The sequence below is a fragment of the Siphateles boraxobius genome, unplaced genomic scaffold, assembly GCF_051911475.1.
Source record: "Siphateles boraxobius isolate OS27281-9 unplaced genomic scaffold, OSU_SipBor_1 54, whole genome shotgun sequence".
Lineage (NCBI taxonomy): Eukaryota > Metazoa > Chordata > Actinopteri > Cypriniformes > Leuciscidae > Siphateles > Siphateles boraxobius.
Genome location: NW_027509180.1, coordinates 1,451,028 through 1,470,111, shown reverse-complemented (window position 1 = coordinate 1,470,111; position 19,084 = coordinate 1,451,028). Strand labels below are relative to the sequence as shown.

At 40.4% G+C, this 19,084-nt stretch overlaps 1 protein-coding gene and 1 long non-coding RNA gene across 2 annotated transcripts; both read right to left on the bottom strand.

Annotated features, from left to right (window-relative positions):
* Window positions 1-1,689: 1,689 nt before the first annotated feature.
* On the bottom strand, window positions 1,690-2,276 carry LOC143714494 (uncharacterized). The gene is made up of 3 exons (XR_013195505.1): window positions 2,199-2,276; window positions 1,982-2,050; window positions 1,690-1,811 (listed from the first exon to the last, which is right to left on the bottom strand). It is a non-coding gene; the product is annotated as an uncharacterized LOC143714494 (long non-coding RNA).
* A 3,019-nt stretch (window positions 2,277-5,295) lies between these two features.
* Window positions 5,296-12,483, bottom strand: LOC143714457 (uncharacterized). The gene is made up of 3 exons (XM_077205675.1): window positions 12,422-12,483; window positions 7,408-7,474; window positions 5,296-7,317 (listed from the first exon to the last, which is right to left on the bottom strand). Exons 1-3 carry the CDS (start codon window positions 12,427-12,429, stop codon window positions 6,262-6,264), a joined length of 1,131 nt encoding a protein of 376 aa, XP_077061790.1. The 5' UTR covers window positions 12,430-12,483; the 3' UTR covers window positions 5,296-6,261.
* Window positions 12,484-19,084: the final 6,601 nt, after the last annotated feature.

Below are 19,084 nucleotides of genomic sequence, written 5' to 3'. Positions count from 1 at the left end.
TCTCAACAGATGCCTCCACCACGGGCTGGGGCGCCATGTGCAATGGACATGCTGCTGCGGGCTCCTGGACAGCGGCTGCGGCTGCCGTGAACGCCCAGGCTAGTAAGCAGGACCACCGATGATGGTGGATTATAAACAGTTATGGAACATTCACTAATAGGGACGAAACATCAACAATATGCTTGAGTTGGAGCATGAAAAATCGTACAAACCCACAGCAGCGACACTCGAATCTGCTGTGGTACGGCAAGAGAAGAGGAACAAAATAGTATGTCTGCAGTACCATAAACAGCCACAGGAGGGAAGCCTTTGAACACTGAATACAACCAAATGCCTTATTTCATGGAATTCACACATCAAAACTCTTTAAATTAAAGCAGCAGTAGGGAGTTTTGAGAAAATGGTGACTTAGCCTGAACATTTGAACAAGCACAACTTACAGGTCCAACCCCCTTGCTCTCTGCTGCGCTACAGCCCTCCCTCCACAGCTCCTCCCTCCACAGCTCCTCCCCCACAGCTCCTCCCTCCACAGCTCCTCCCTCCGCATCTCCTCCCTCAACAGCTCCTCCCTCCACAGCTCCTCCCTCCACAGCTCCTCCCTCCACAGCTCCTCCCTCCACAGCCCTCCCTCCACAGCCCTCCCTCCACAGCTCCTCCCTCCACATCTCCTCCCTCAACAGCTCCTCCCTCCACAGCTCCTCCCTCCACAGCTCCTCCCTCCACATCTCCTCCCTCCACAGATCCTCCCTCCACAGACCTCCCTTCAAATTTACCTACGGGTATAAATAAAGTAAACAACAGCTCCTCCCTCCACAGCCCTCCCTCCACATCTCCTCCCTCCACAGCTCCTCCCTTCACAGCTCCTCCCCCACAGCTCCTCCCTCCACAGCCCTCCCTCCACATCTCCTCCCTCAACAGCTCCTCCCTCCACAGCTCCTCCCTCCACATCTCCTCCCTCCACAGCTCCTCCCTCCACAGCTCCTCCCTCCACAGCCCTCCCTCCACAGCTCCTCCCTCCACATCTCCTCCCTCCACAGCTCCTCCCCCACAGCTCCTCCCTCCACAGCCCTCCCTCCACATCTCCTCCCTCCACATCTCCTCCCTCCACAGCTCCTCCCTCCACAGCTCCTCCCTCCACAGCTCCTCCCCCACAGCTCCTCCCTCCACAGCTCCTCCCTCCACAGCTCCTCCCTCCACAGCTCCTCCCCCACAGCTCCTCCCCCACAGCTCCTCCCCCACAGCTCCTCCCTCCACAGCTCCTCCCTCCACAGCTCCTCCCCCCACAGCTCCTCCCCCACAACTCCTCCCCCACAGCTCCTCCCCCACAGCTCCTCCCTCCACAGCTCCTCCCTCCACAGCTCCTCCCCCCACAGCTCCTCCCCCACAGCGGAGCCTGCCGTGAACGCGCAGGCTAGTTAGCAGGACCACCGATGACGGCGGATTATAAACAGTTATGGAACATTCACTAATAGGGACGAAACATCAACAATATGCTTTACATTGACTATGGGCTTCCCATACTTTGACTACAAACTTGGTCCTCAAATCATTATGTATTTTGCAATACATGTAACTTTATAACGTTGCACTCTTTCTATAAGTTATAAATAGCTAGTAAGATAACGTTAAAGGATTACTTCACTTTTAAAAAAAAACTTTTGCTGATAATTTACTCACCCCCATGTCATCCAAGATGTCCATCATTAATGTTTATTTGTGAAGGTCTTGTTGTTGTTCACAGAGGCGTAAAGTTCATCCTGCGGTTCTTCTCTTCCTCTGACGGCAGCGTAAGTCACTGTATCATTATGATCCTGAAAGAACAGCACAGATTCTGTCCATCATTGTTTGAACCGCAGCGATTATTATTATTATTATTATTATTATTATTATTATTATTATTAGAGCATGAGCTTCATTTATCTGAGCGTCAGTGATGATGGACAGTGATGAAGAATAAGGGAATGCGCTGGTATCGACTCACATTGAGCGATTTTACTGGCTTTGTACTGGAAGAAGTGACCTCAGAATAAGTCACATCATCTGTCTGCTCCTAAACATCAATGCAAACATGCAGAGAGTCAAGTTTAACACACAGAACACACATATCTCTCACTATAATATGTAGAATAACACAAACGCTTTTAAATCACATGATTGAACAGACAGTGACTGTAATGTTTGATGATTTAGTGACTCACATCGGCTCTTGGATCAGGAGGAATGGACATGTTGATCGTCTCATACGTCCCTTCATGTTCATTCTCATCTTTGACCTTGTAATGCGTGTAATTGAGACAACTGTCTATTTCTGCTATTTTTGGCCATTAGTGGTGACACCCGATGTTAATAAGCAGGAGGAATCATTGAAGGAAAGAGAAACAATAAGAACGAAAAAAAGAGAAACACAAGAACTACTGACTTCGAGCCTTTACACATTATTGCACTTATTATTTCTAGTGTGACTTTATTTCTGTCATACATCTACAAAAGTTATTGAGATTCAACAGAAGTTTAGACGGTAATGTTTTATGGAATTTTTCATTTCAAGCCACCATTTTGGTGGTCAGTGTTTGCTTTAGTTGGGCTCTGGACCCTTTTCATTATTTATTGTTAGTTTTTTCTCTGGCTGCTGTGTGCTGCAGTCTGTTTATAAAGCACATTTGTTATTGCTCGAGAAAACCTTCTAACAATATGATGTGATGATGACATTATCATCATTTAGTGACCTGATTCACTGATGTCATTCAGAATCTAAATCTTTGACTATATGATTGATGTTGTGGTTTAGTATTGGTGATTGTAGCCCTGAGATTCTACAGTTTGAGATCCAACAGCAATATGAACAACTTTGAAAAATCTTTGTGCACTGGAACTCTTGTGCTTGGACACACAGACATCAAGAATCAGCATATGAATCACAACAATGGTGACAATAAACAAACTAGTGATACACAGATCAACTCTGAACATCACAAAACAAGCTATTAAAGTCATAACAAAACAATAGCAAAAAAAAAAACATGCAAACAGGAAAAACAATGAAAATTACAGGACAATTCAGCTGTATTATTTATTCATACTGCAATGCATGATGGGAGCCATGGATGCATTTTGATTGGTGGCTCCCATCATGCACTGCAACATGAATCTTTTGTGTGATTGTCACCATTGTTGAGATTCATATGTAGATTCTTGATATCTGTGTGGGATTTTAAAACCTTCAGATTATTAAAGCACTGCTGGAATTAGCTACTGTAATAAATATGAATAGAACCTTTGTATAATCAGTTTATAATGTTGGTTGAGTGAATCAGGGCACTACAGGATTGTTTTTTCATAATTTAAACATAACCATCATGACCTGGGCTGTGTTTCCCAAAAGCATTTGAAGCCTAACTTGATCGCAGAACGATTGCAACAAAAGGTCTGTACGATCAAATTAGGCTTACGATGCTTTCGGTAAATACAGCCCATGTCATGGCTTCTCTTGCAGTAACACATGTGCTTTATAAACACACAGTTGGAGCAGCCAGAGAAAAACTAATGTTAAAAAGCAAAGAGACCAGAGCCCAACTAAAGCAAACACTGATCACCATAATGGCGACATGAAACGAAACATTCCATAAAGCATTACCATCTAAACTTCTGTTCAATATAAATAAGAATGTGTGTAGATGTATGACAGAAATACACTGGTAATAATAAGTACAATAATGTGTAATGGCTCGAAGTCAGTATTTCTTGTGTTTCTCTTTCTTGTTTCAATGATTCTTCTTATTAAAATTAGGTGTCACCACTAATGGCCAATCATCACTTAATTAATCACTTAATTATCTCATTAACTTCAACACTGCTTCAGTGTTCATTTTTAACACCCTGTTGTTGGACCTATACTATGTACACCGAGAGTGTACATATGTACACTGGGGATTTTGCTGTGTTCATTTGTGTCTGTATTTAGGTTCCTTCTGTTCAGTTACTCCTGGTCGGTTCTTGTTAATGTTTCGGTGTTTCGTGAGTGATAACCTTCTGCCCATCTTCCTGTCTGTACCTGTTTGGATTATTAGTAAATGTTTGAATTGGAGCCTTTTGACTCTGACTCTGATTCCTCTTCTTCAACCCGCACCACACCTGTGACAGCCCTCTTCTTGAAAGGGCAATTTTAACATGCTGTAATTTTGAGTTAAAACGTCATATTCACACTCTGGGGACATCAGAGACATATTTTACATATTGTAAAAGGGGGCATAATAGGTGCCATTTAAGATTTTCAAATACAACTTAAATGACCTAGTGGTGCAACAACTAAATTATTATTATAAAATTGCTATACAAAACTAAATACAAAACACACACATACACATTCATTTAAAACATTTACAAGCTATGATAAAAAATAAAAAAAAAACACTCCCTAATAGTTTTATTAAATGCAGAGATTAAAATAAATTATTATAAAACATTCAACATTTAAAACATTAAAAAAATAAAGTTTATTCCCATTATTCCTCTGGCAAAGCAGCGCACACGCTTCATTAAGATCATGACTGACTGTGATTGTACAGGCGATCGCCTCGTTCAGATAATGTTGCACAATTACAAAGTTAAATGACACACACAGTATCATGTAAGTCTAAATAAACTGTTTTGAAGATTGACGTTTATTGTAAGGTTCAAATAAGTTTAATTTCTTGTCTAAACTGCATCCGGGCATTATTTTCTGACAGTCACGCGGGGAGACTGGGCGGGGGGGGGTTTATATGACGTCCACTTGTGAAAGCAGACAAGATGGCTGGTTAGCGTTTACATTACACTGAGATCCGATCACAATGCGTCCTCGACTCCCTCCGAACCGGGACACGCTGATCGGATAACATTCCCTTCAGAAGCGCGTTTACACTTGTCTTTTCAATGTATAGTGGACAACATCCGGATACAGGTCGCATGACAGGAGCTTCCAGTACAGACATTCATGGTCAAATATCTGCTTCAAAAATACAAAACTGGTGTGCACATCCCAAACACCCAGATTGGGCTCAGGCGCAGGACAACAAAGTAGCCTAGCAAACGGAAAAAAGAGGCGTGAAAGTTGACTTTACTCTACATTGGTATTGTGCCCGATGAAGACCTGATGGTGAAACATTGTGCTGTTAATACATTCATTTGGAGCAGCTATTTTCAGTGTGCATCAGCCTAATCCGTTGAATTACATCATGAACTAAAATTGGGGTCAGATTAAACTGTGAGAGTTTGTGTTTGTGAAGTGTTTTGAAAGAGGAGACAACAACAGATATAGAAGGTGTACATGAAAGTTTATTAAGCGATATTCACAAGGAACTTAAAAAACACAAAAAATTCAAGAAAACTGTCGTGGAAATTCTTTTATCAACACCTTATACAACAGTTGAAGAACAAATGAAGATCTCAAAAGTTATAAGTGTTAGTATTTATTTCTTGTAAGAAAGGCAGTTCACACACAGACAGAGTCTGACATGAGAAGGGCAAAGTCTTCTCTTTTCACAGAGTTTATATACCCAAAAGATCACCCCTCCTCTGAAGATCTTTGGACTTAGGCCCCTGCACGTGGACAGTTTTCAGTTCCCCTATTCTCTAACACCCCTTATCTATACATCTCCACAGTCAGCACATATGTCACTTTAAGAAACACCTAACCAAACATGTCTCGCTCTTGATGCACTCTAAGTTATCTATTGCTAAGAAAAACTAATCATTCTGTCCCCTTGCACTGTCCCTTTGACCTCTTTGCAAAGAAGACACTATTGAACTATTTGCAAAGAATATTAATGCATCCTGCAACTTCCTCAACACATCTATGTTTTGTAAAACACACAAGCAGATATAAGTTTCAAAAGATACATTCAAAAGAAATTACCATTACAAAACGAAGTCTGTTAAAAGCGTGGAGTCCGTTGCACCATACCATAAAACAGTCCAAAGAATCCTGGTGTATTGCTTGTCCCAAAGTGAATGTGAGTAATGTCCACTGGTGTGCTGTATATACCAAGTCCACAGAAGTGATAATCCAAAGTGTTGGAAAGAAAAGTCGATGAAAGAAAAGTCCACGAAGGAAAGTCCACAGTCCAGTTTGCTGGTGATCACCTGGTCGTATAGTGAGCAACGACCTCCTGTCTTGTTCCTGTTTCCTGTCATGTGATCATTTAAAGACATGCACGCATACACAAGATAAGAGGAACAAAATGGACTAAAATGACTAAGACAACATGTAAACCTATTAAAACTCTAATACACATAAAACTTCACGCTTCTTTTCCCCCGATCTATCATTTTCAAGGCACAAGTGTGAAGGAGTTTTTCTTCTCTTTCTCTAACCTTTACTGGGACCGAATTATTCTGATTCAGATTTTTACATGATCCCCCTGTTAACATGGGATGATTGTCTTTAAACTCTTGCCATGATTTAAAGGTCTCCATCATGAGGATGTTAAGGTAAAATACTTTAGGATACCTGATAACTTCTGAGAATAAAACAGCACACAGTGCAGTGGCGTCTCCAGAGACCTGTATAGAAAGATCAACTTTGCCATGATTACCCTTAATGTAATTCCAGAGTGTCTCAGAACATTTTTTTTTGAAATCTGGTGATGTTTGCATTGTTGTATAAGAAAGATCTCTGTTATTAACATGTATCTCTTTGTCACCTTCTTTGATTGGACAGCAGTACAGATCGTCTTGTCGCATCTGTACCGTGAATTTACCAACTAAGAAGTAGATATCCTGACTATCTGGGTTTTTATACCAAGTATCAATGAGAAAATAAATTAGTGCAGCATAGTGATTCAAACCTGCTATTCTGATCGGTGCTCCTGCTATGATGTTAATGTCTGAGTATTGAATTTGTCTAGGCCTACGATCGGAATCAGAATCGGAATCAAAATCAGAATCGGAATCAGAATCAGAATCATTTTCAGAATCGGAATCAAAATCATAATCATAATCATTTTCAGAATCGGAATCATAATCATAATCATTTTCAGAATCGGAATCATAATCATAATCATTTTCATAATCATTTTCAGAATTAGAATCAAAGTTACAATTAAAATTAAAATAATAATTAAAATAAAAATAAAAATTGAAAAACAAATGCAACATAAAATCAGAATCCGAGTCCAAATTGATGCGCTCTTCACAGGGTTGGTTGAGTGTTGCAGAGAGGTCGTGTTCACCCTCTACATCAAAAATCTTGATTGTGTCGTTCACAAACTGTTTCTCTGAGAGCTTCTCTAGATCGCAGCTGATACAGAGTACCGGCTTGTCATTCCCCTGGGAATTAGACTATAAACATAAAAAACAAGAGTTACACATAGAATACACTGATATTATTTATTTAATAAAACAAACAATTGTATGACAGATGTAACTTACGGTGTTCCCTCTCTCCTCCAAACACGAGCCGGCTTCAGGCTCCTGAGCAGAGTTCTGGTTGCTGTCACTAAAATGTAAAAAGTAAAAAATAAAATAAAAATACACTGTTCAAATATACAGTAATAATTAACCTGATCAAAATCTGAAAACCGTAACCTTAATCTTAGCAGTTTTCATAGATATAAACACTAGATGTCGCCTTGGGGTTCTAAACATGCGTCAAAACCGCCGCCATCTTGGAACAGGGGTCTTGTCATAGGAAGTAGCTGGGTAACGCTGAATTCATGGATGATGCCGGACTTTTGTGCTGCGTATGGATGTTTACATGAACGAAATCTAAAAACCAGACAGCAAGGGATTACATTTCACAAGATTGTGATTTTTTTTTAATTTTTTTAAATTTCTCTGGACTCTATAATAAATACATGTCTGACCGTTGGAACGAACCAAAAAAAACTAGAAAATCGCATTCATGACGATTTATGGTGATTTTATTTCCGTTAGCCCTTTTCCTACATTGACACTGATGAGCGGTTCCCCCGTTTCAAGATGGCGGCTCTATTGACGCATTCGTTCCAATGAACTGCCGTAGCCAAGGCGACATCTAGTGTATATATCTATGGACAGTTTTAAAGTTTGTGTTTTTTTTGGTACAGAAAAGTACAGGGGCCAGTTGCAGAAACCTCTAAGACTAGCCTTACAAGTTAGACATCAAATTTGTTTATTTTAGACCTTTCATAGTTTTTTTATATCAGTTACATAAAAACGTAGATTGGCCTAATTTTATACCGGAAAGTAAGACTGACTGCCCCTGACTAACTGCTAGTGGGTCATACTAGAACTTAAGACACTGTCTTAACGTAATGGCTGTGTTTATGCAACCGGCCCCAGAAGTGGGGAGAGTGCAAATTCAGCACTGTTGAAAATGCTGTTTGATTTTTGATAAAGTAGGGTGTACAGTGGTTTAGTATTTTTGTATTATTTGAAATGGTATGCCTGCTTTTTCTTGTTTGATTGTGATTTGGGTTTGGTCAGTACTGGACCTGATGAGCTATATGGCTTCTACAACGGGTTGACATTTTGATTGGTTTATTTTATTATTATATAATAACAAAGGAAACAATCAAAATATAATATATTCAAATATAATAATAATAATAATATATATATATATACATTTACTCGTTTCTATATCTTTAATTCGTTCAGATCACCATATTATAGTGATTTCTGAAGGATCATGTGACACTGAAGACTGGAGTAATGATGCTGAAAATTCAGCTTTGATCACAGGAATAAATTACACTTTACTATATATTCACATAGAAAACAGATGATTTACACTGGAATAATAGTTCACCGTATTACTGTTTTTACTGCATTTTTAATCATCATAAGAATGTGTACACTCTTTTCCACAATTGGAGCTCTATTCCATAAAACGACAGATGTCAAGCTGCTGAAAGGACAGAAAGGCACAACAGTCCACATTCTGAACTACCAGAGGTTCACACACTTTTCTGGCTAAAGTACCCCCTTTTCATGCTTTTTCAAGGCAAGTACCCCCTAACCAGACAACAAGATTTTGCTTTAAAATACAGTGCAATGACAGGGAGCCAGAGTCTGGAGAAAGACCATTTGAGTTCAACAATGAGAATAACAGTGAGACAGATATTTATTTCTTATGAACAGTTCTGTATGTGGCTTTACACAACTCCAGTTTTATGTAGGCCTACATCTCTTAAGTATTAGGCATAACAGTAAAAGGTAAATCAGTGTTTTTCAGTTAAATCAATAACAGTTCGCTGTGATACTCTCTTTTATTTTCAATGTGTTTCAGCTGTTTCAGTGTGTTTTAACTAACAGTTCAGTATTCATGTGTCTATATGCACATAATACGCACTTTATGGAATATTTTCTTTGAGTAGTCTGACACGCACGTGGGCGTGGCCATAGCTCCTCTGGTGAACTAAGCTGTGAGAAAACTTCAGGAAACTGGCAGTGTTTTTGAGGCTCTGGTTGGTTTTCTTTTTAGCACGAAAAGCAGAACATTCGTCATCAATTTATAGTCGAAAAGATTTCGCGCCGCGTACAGTCTCTAAATTACGACTAAACTAATAAAAACATAAGCTATCAACTACTACTAAACTAAATCTACTTGTATTGCCTTTATATTTTATTGACTTTACAAGTTGTATCGGACGCCGTAAGAATGAAATATATAACAAGAGTTATCATAGCGATCTCTATTCTATAAAGCGCTCAATAGGTTACTGATAATCTGGTGAAATAAACGCTTATTAACCGTCTGTTCTGATCTTTTTGTCAAGCCCTTGTAATAAAGTTATTCTCCTTCTGGGCACAGTATGCAATAGGCTATTGCTCTTCTTGCTCTCCTCTCTCATCTCCATCTCCTTCTCTCATTCTTCTTCTCTCTCTCTTTATCTTTAGGTTACCTGTAAATCACCCCTTCCCGAAGCTGAGCTTTGATTGATACAGTCTTTGCAAACTGATTATTTATTTCGGTCGTTTAAAACTTCTATCGTAAAACAGCTGTTTAGTTTAGTTCCACTTGCTAATCTCTTGAAGCGTCGCGTTGGGGCTCGCGCTTCTGTTAACATAAATCCCGCTTGCTTTAATCGGTCATCTCAAACATTTTGCCATTGCAGACGAGCGGTGTTGAGTAGCTACTGAAGCAGCTCAGATTATGAGGTCGGTTATCGTCGCGATATGCGAATCATTGCAGCACCAAATTAGAGTATTAGGCAATTATTTCACAAAGTTCATTATACACTCAGAAGAATGACCGAGGTCCGGACCTCGGAGACCACAATGCTGGGTACGGCCCTGAGGCTATTTGGCCGCTTGAGTTTCTAGAGATGTTTTATTATTCTGGCCTTTTCAGCGCCGCCTTTGCGCCTATTATCCATGTTTTGCATCTCTTATTCTTTGTTCGCACATCTCTAACAACTGACTTTTTTTGTGGGGCTGCGAGAAAATTATAATAAAAAATAGTGGTGCTACGCTGAGACTGGAGCATTCAACCCAGTGCCATGACAACACCGGCCCTCCTGGCCAATAAAACAGACCGGCCCACCTGGAATTCTCCCGGTGCTCCCGATTAGCCAATCCGGGCCTGCCCTAATATTTTCTTGTTTGATTGTGACTTGCCCATACAGAAATGTAATATATGTCAATATAAGTAAATTACATATATAATGTCAGTGCCCATGTATGTCTGCTGCCTATATGAGAATATATGCAAAATTCATATATAAAACACATAGACATATATGAAACATATATTTCAAAATATAGCAAAAATGGCCGTTTTCATGTAATATTTCCCCAAATATATGTAGGCTATGTCACATATTTATACTTAATGTTGTCCATATATGCGAGAAACCAATACTATACTGTAATATATGCAGATATATGGTAGGGGAGAGCCAGGACGGTTGAAACACTTTTCAGATAAACATCGTTTTCTAAGATAAGGTTACAGATAGATTTTTTTTTTGTGTGTGTGATCAACAACTCACATATGTGTTCTCTTAGTATCATGTGTTATTCGGTAGAAACATAGAATGATTTAAGTAAAAATTTACTTTGAACGGGAGTTGGGTTTTGTTTCAATCGTCCCTCCACAGCGGGACGATTTAAACACAGGGGTGGGACGGATGAAACATAACAGTAACGGTAACTATTCATCTAATTCTTGTTTTTATGAACAATACCTGACAAGTAACTTATGTACATATTGTTACAAATATATTTTGTCATTTATTTTCATTTTAAGGTTCATATTAACATTTTTGTTCTGTCGCCCAATAAACAATCGGCGATAAGCCTTTGCGCATTTTGCGTAATCTTTCTAACAGGCTATTTTGAAGAAGACAGACAAATCCGTTTACAATTAATTCTTACATTTATTCCTTGAGTCATATTGAGTGATTCAGTCATATTGAGTGTTTTCCAATGACCAGGTTTAACCTGCACGAGTCGCTGTTTCAACTGTCCCGACAGCGCCTCCAGCCATTTAAACCTGTTTTGTCCGTAAACTAAAAAACTCTGATATTATACACTTAAGGGTGTGATGCAGTACTGATACACCTGCCGTATTATTATTACAATGGCACATGAAACAATAAATACAACTTGCCAGTCAAAAAAAGTACCGCACAAAAGATTTCACTAACCACACTCAAAAACAGCTTTCCGGCTCTAACTTTAAAACGGCAAGACGTAAAGAAGAAATGTTTTCGCGGGTCTGATAGGCATTGCGTGCTGTACGTGCTGACGAAATTTGACGTACATAACGTGAGTGGTTTTCAAGGAAATCTCAATGTTTCATCCGTCCCGCGTTTCAATCGTCCCGGCTCTCCCCCTATCATATATGGATGAACTCAATATTTTCTTCACATGTTTGGACAAATAAATGTTCATATATGTTGCAGGCATATATTGTGTTCTCAGATAAGTCAAATATATGTATAGATATATGTCATGCTATTTAAAATATAAGTACATATATGGCCATATATTACATTTTTGTATGGGTGGTTATGACAGCTATTGTCTCGTGTTGATAGTGCTTCTCCCAGCAAACATTTGGGCGTGTAATGGCCATTGAAAAGACGTCCCTCCGACTCGTTGGAATAGTTGAATAAATATTTGGAAAATAAAAGTTGAACATGCGTCTTTGACGTCATCTGTTCGGCGTTACATATGTTTACCGATTTATGCCGTCCTATTCTGGCCAGGAACACGACGCTGCCGTCGGACCCATGTTTGTTGGATCGCTTTTCCAACGGGTTCAGTATTATGTTTACATTCTATAGCCTTATTCTATTTCATTTTCTACTTCTTCTATTTGTACTCGTTTGTATAGCTATTCTATTTATGTGTTCCTTTCTTCTTATAATAGTTTGAAATAAAGATTTATCATTCATTCATTCATTCATTAATTCATTCATTCATACATACAAGAAAATAGTTTTGTATGACCTACCTGTTCATGTTGTTCTTCCTTGCGTGTGAAGTCTCCGTTGTGTGAAAGTGTCTTTTATTCAGGTGTCTGTTTTTTTTTTTTTTTTTTTACGTGTTGTGCACGTCATGCAGAGGCTCATGGAACATTCTAGTTTAAACCCTAGTTAAAATGTGGTCATTGTGGACATATTTTCAACATAATTTATGGTCTCATTTAGATATAATTTGGTAACACTTTATAATAATAATTAATAATAATCATATAAAGTTAAATGCAGTTTATAAATACATCTATAAATGCTTTATTCTAGATTTATTTCCATACTTTATTCTGATCAATGTATCATTTCTAAATGAAGTATAGCATTTTTAAACCAGTTATTTAGGAGTTGTTAGTGGTTCATAAGATCACTTAGAAAAGTGTAAGTACATTATTAATATTAAAATGTTTAAGTGTACCTTCATACATCCTATTATATTCAACGGTTCAACCAAAGACTGGACTGGTTCGTGGTAGACTTGGCTTTAATAAGCAGATATTTTACTCTCTCTTGCTCTTTATTCAGCTTATTTACGCACACTCTCTCTTTATTCCTGAGGGTTAATACTATGTGTTACAACTTTAATGAGAGTGTATGCAGGTTCCCTAATTGTGAGTTTATTGATGCTTGCAGTTATTGTGGAGATGGGCATCTTAAGTCCTTGTGTCCCCTAAGGGTGCATGTATCGAAAAAGAAAAAATAAAGTCTTATGCCTGTAAATGTTCCTGAACTTGACAGAGCTTTAAGGAATCATCCAAATCACTGTTTTGTAAAGGATTTGTTAATAAACTCGTTTGACCAGTTCCAGGATTAGCTGGTTTGACACTCCTTCACATGAATGATTCAGTCAGCTCTTAAGAAACCTGAAGTAGTAGACAGTCTTCTGGCTAAAGAAGTCTAAAAAGGATACATGATCAGACTCTTTGAGCTCTTAACGCTTTATTATATCTTTTGTCTTTTTGGCTGCTGTGACAGCGTGTGTCTCAAACACGTTTTCAGTAGTAAAGGAAGCTAAAATGAACTGAGATCAGGTGATGATCCTGTTGATGGTTTTAAGATCAAGCATACACTGGGAATATTTCTTAAGTGACAATGACCACATCTACAATCTTCTCTCCAAACGCTTGTGCTGCGAACTCCTCCAACCTGTGATCAATCCTATTAATACATTCATTACAATACAGAGTACATGATTGTTTTACAGCTTGAAGTTTCTCAGTTATAATGTTGTCTGTTGAATGTCCAGCAGATGGCGCCAAATCTCCATTCAAACTGACGACGTTTGATGTTCCGCTAAAAAAAATTTAGACGCTTTCATTCATACATACGAGGCTTTATTAATCTGATCACAGCAGGGCTCGAGACTAACGGCGTCCTGGGGACGATAGAAAATGTGTTTAGGACGAACAGAAATATTCTCCACGTCTACAGGACGAAAGACATTTTTGTTTGCGTGTTTATTTATTACTAGCCTATTAGGCTAACTTACTTAGAAAATGCCAAAATTAACCGACCAAGCGCTGACTACAACGGAGCGCGTCTTCTCATGCTGTTACACTGGAGACTTGTTCCGCCGTACATCTATCAAATGGCTTAATGACATCGCAAATATGTTGCGCTGATTAAACAACGGTAAGGTAAAAACAGATTGAGCACCAAGAAGGCGGCCCTGCATCTAAAAACTAGACGAAAATGTTAGATGTTGACGCTTTGGGAAGCGATCCAGTCAGAACTGCTGTCCTGCGTTTGTGGTAGATGCGCACATTTGTACTGTAACGTGCTGATCTACCCAGCGGCACACGGGTTGACATGCGCTGCATGTCTCATAAAACGTAAAAAAAACGTAAAGGTCTGGGAGAATGAGTAGAGCAGACATATATATCTGAATAAGAGTGACGACGCAAAAAAAGAGCTCTATTCGGTATGGTTTTCTGTGCGCACACAGCCGACCCGAAGCGTGCAGCCATGCACATAGACAGCGCGCAAGGACTGAATTGAGCTCTCTTGTGTGTCTGAATGGACAAATACACACAACATCATGTCTAAATGTCCGCTTTGGAGAGTATTCATGTAAACTATGTTGGTTAAGTCTTAAACAGTTGTGAGTCTATCGGATGTGCATCGGTGCAATTGGATCCGCATGTCATGGATGTCTTAAAGTGACAGTGGGTAATAAACCTAATGCGGTCTGTGTCCTTAATATTGATCAAGCAACAAAAGAAAAAGAGAAAAGCATTCACTGCTCGTTAATAGCTTTAATAAGGATTCATTATATTTAATTCATACAAATATGTCTGCTGCTTGAACGAATAAAGAACGATGTATGCAAGTCGTTATAAAGAATGCATATATCATTCATTGAAAGAAGACTGTTCTACTTTAGGAAAAGTGGTTTCATTTAATTTTAAGATTTTTTTTAAGTCACAGTAGTTAAATCTGTATCTGTATTGCATGTTCAAACTTTAAAATCATTCATATTAACAGGTTAATAGATGTTTACTCCGGAAGTATGTGGGTTTGGAAATTTTAGAGAAATTCTAAATTAATGCATTACAATTGAACTAAACCCATTATATTTTAGTCATCTGAATTGTTTTAGTTTTAGTCTAGTTTTAGTCGACGAAATACGATAAGATTTTAGTCGACTAAATCTACAGTAGATAAACATTTTTATTTTGGGACGGTTGACATTCACTTTAGGACGGTTCAAATTGTTTTTCAGAACGGTTCCAGGACGGAGGTAAAATAAGTTAGTCTGGAGCCCTGCACTACCATAACCAAGTTTCACAGACTGTGCTTTTTGAAATTGCTGGTAGTCTTGAAGAATTTCTTCGTGACACGTCATGTGCTTTGAAGCTCCAGAATCGATCAACCATTCGACCTGTTGTGTCATCTTATCCTGATTTTCACCTCTAGCGATAAAGGCACTCTCAGACGAATCTTCATCATGGTCACATGTTACATTTTTTGCTTTGTGAATTTTAGTCTGTTTTTTCTTACTTGGACAGTCACGCTTGATATGTCCTTCTTTTCCACATTTGTAACATCTCCACGAACCAGATCTGTCAGTTAATTCCTTCATTCGTTTCAAATGTTCAGTTACATTTTCTCCTTCTTTCATTTCACATCTAAAGTATTTTTTCTTCAGAAACAGCTTGTTTGCTAGAGTGTCTCTTTCAAAATGTCCTTTTAGTGTGTCCCAAGCTTCCTTAGGGGTCTTACAGCTTGTTATCAGATACAACTGAGGCGTACTTACATTCAGCACCAACACAGAAAATGCTTTTTCCTTCCGTTTTTCAAATTCTGCCCTTGCCTTTGACAGATGGAGAAGTTCACTTATCACTATTAACTCTCACTGAATGAGTCTTAATTCCTGACAACAGGGATGAGATCCCGACTCCAGAAGCTCATGCCGTCTTAAAGCTGTAGATGACCAGACTCCATCGCTTCAACATCACTCGTGTTCATGAGGGACGAGGTCAGTCGATGCTCTTCACACTGAACCCTTCGCTCAACGTCTGGACTTAGTTGGTGACGTCTGACTCGTTTATTGTGTGTGTGAATCGAAACATTCAGACTTTCACATCAGAACTATGAGGGTAAATTTCAGCTTACAAACATGAATATTTTGTTCTCAAATTCAAATCTACAAGCTCTCAAATGTTGCTACTCTTTTACCTTCATACAAGTATTCATTTAAAACGTGAATTCTAACTTTGTTAGCAAGTTTAGTTATGTCTGTTTTTACAGGAATGGAAGAGACAAAAACTGTTGTGTAACCACATGAAAATAAATGAGAGCACACGAATAGCGAACAGGTCTCTTTACTTTTCATCCTCTTCTCTTACAACCACTTCCTCTCCACCTTCCTACTTCCATATCTAGAGCAATATCTCCATCTAGTGGACATTTATCAATTAGCAACGTAATAAGAGAACACAACAAAAAGTTCCCTTACGAAGGGAACTCAACGATGCGTCCATCGACGCCATGGGAACGCCCCCAGCGTGACTGCGTCTGAAGCATCTATGTCAACTAGTCCAATGGAAAGAATGAGCGTCACGGGCGGGTGACGTCATGACCAGGATATGATAAAAGCACATCCGGTGCAAACCGGCATTAGCTTCTGTTGCCTCAGCAAGCGATCTGTGTCAAACTGTCTGTTATATTTACTGTTGTCTGTCTGATATATATATATTTATGGAAACTAAACAATTGCACAACTCTGTGTTCTCCCTGCTCGCGCTATTTAACGAGTAGGGACACACACGAGCTTTGTGTGATGGGTTTGGGAGTAGAGCATGCGGTATCAGCCTCCGAGGGGGCTGATTGCCAACATTGTGAGAAGCTTTCGCTTCGCATGCTCCGCTCCCGCCTGTCACTTTCCGAGGAAAGTGGCCGGGCTCGCAATTCTCAGGGTGACAGGTCCCGCGTCTGCCGAGGCAGCGCGGAGAATGCATTCCTGTGGATCGCGAATAGGATCTCTTTACGGGGTTGGAGACGGGTCCGCGGATCTTATCTCCTCCCTTTCCACGAGGGATCCAGTGCTCTCTCGCCGGTCTCGGAAGCCCGCGCTGCGGTCTCTTCCGCCCGGGGAGAGAGAGAAATCAATGCTTCAGTGCTCTACCTCCGAGGAGGTAGATGTGCTGGGCATTGAAAGTGACACAATCATGGGGGAAGTGAATTTGCCATCTCTTTCCCCAGCGTATGAGAAATATATATAGCCTATATATATATATATGATAGTTTATATATTATATATAAAATAAAGTGAATATATATAAAAAATATATATAAAAAATAATAAGCTGGTGGAAGTGTTTACTAAGGCTGTAGATAAATTAAATATTTATGGCCAGCAGAAATAAGGGGGCACTCGTCCTAAAAATAAAATAAATTTAACGAGTTTCCTTCCCTCTATTTTTCCACCTCCATCACGGGGCCTTCCATTTTTCCCGATCTGCACAGCGAGCTGTCTAGATCATGGAAAAAGCCTTACTCCTCTTGTCTTTTAGCCCCCACATTCATGTATATTCAGATATTTGGGGGTTAAGAGGGTATGGCTATGGGGCAATACCCCGGGTAGAACAGACGCTTGCGAGCTATCTGTCTCCCGGTTCAGTATTGTACCTGAAGGCGTCGGCTTCTCTCACTAAACCATTAAAGAAAACTATTTTTTAATCTAGTGGGAAAAGCATATATGGCAGTGGGTCTAGCATGGGCCTGCTTGCACACCATAGCAGTGCTACAAGCATATCAGGCTGACCTGCTGCGGTATTTGGACAGAAGTGAGGGAGTTTGGCCCGATGGGGTTTGAGAACTCCGTCGGGCCACAGATATATCTCTCAGGGATGGCAGCCCTTGTGGTCACTGAGAGACACCTCTGGCTCAATTTGATGGGAATCATAGAGAAAGATACAAGATAATCTCTCCCTCGCTATGTCCAACCCCCTGGGGCTGCTGGGCGTGAGCAGCTCCAGCCGTCTAGTTTCTCATACACAACACAGCAGCCAAAGCCTTCAAAGCAGAAGCCGGATCCGAGGACCGTTCTTCACGCTGAGAAGGCTGCGGCTCAAAAGAAAAAAAGGTCCTGATGTTCACGCATCAGGCCTGTGAGGACAGCCCCGACCGAAGTGGAGCGGTGTACACCTCATTTTACGGTGCCCGTTCCATTTCGGGGTCCTCACGAGACCGTTCTGCCAACCCTGCCACCCTCGGTGCTTCAGGGCGCAGCGGTCTCCAGCGAGTCGCTGATGCTATGCTGCGGCACAGCATCGGTTTCGCGCCCTCTGAGGGGGGCCTTAGAGCGGCCAGTTCAGGTAGTTCCTGCCATTATGTTTCAGGCTCCGGAATTGGCTGTCTCGATAACACCAGAGACCAGCCTCGAGAGGCTGGTTCCCTTAGTAAATTTTCTGGCAGCGTGGAAGCTTCTGCCGAATATTTCTCATTGGGTCCTGCAGATTGTAGAGAAAGGATACAGAATCCAGTTTGGTTCTCGTCCTCCTCGTTACAACGGGGTGCTGCCCACAGTGGTGCATCCCGAGCAGGCTCTGGTAATGGAGCAAGAGGTAAAGGCCCTGTTAGCAAAGGAAGCTATAGAGCAGGTGTACTCACCCGACATTGCGTCGGGTCTTTACAGTCGTTATCTCATTGTTCCAAAAAAGGATGGAGAGCTGCGTCACATACTAGATCTTCGTCTGTTGGAGTGTTTGGTGCTGGAACTCAATTCCAAAATGCTGACACTCAAACAGATCGTGACTCAAATCAGATCCGAGGACTGGTTTGTCACGATAGATCTAAAAGACGCATACTTCCATATCTCCATCCTCCCTCAGCACAGGAGGTTCCTGAGGTTTTCTTTGGGGCAAAGAACACCAGTATCAGGCACTTCCTTTCGGTCTAGCTCTATCACCCCGCACATTCACGAAGCGTGTAGACGCAGCTCTGGCCCCGCCAGGCTGCAGTGCATATGCATTCTGAATTGCATAGATGAACAGTTAGCGGTTCGGCACCGAGGTGTCGTTCTCGCTCCTATGCAGATGTTGGGGTTGAGGCTCAATGCCAAGAAGAGTGTGCTTTCTCCAGTACAGAGAACCACTTTCCTTGGTGTGGTATGGGATTCAGTGACGATGCGGGCCACTCTG

What these genes read in the sequence shown, in the direction of transcription:
- LOC143714457 (XM_077205675.1), bottom strand. An exon ending in TGGAGGAGAGAGGGAACACC is followed by an intron (nt 7,318 to 7,407) that starts GTAAGTTACATC and finishes TTATGTTTATAG; the next exon opens with TCTAATTCCCAGGGGAATGA.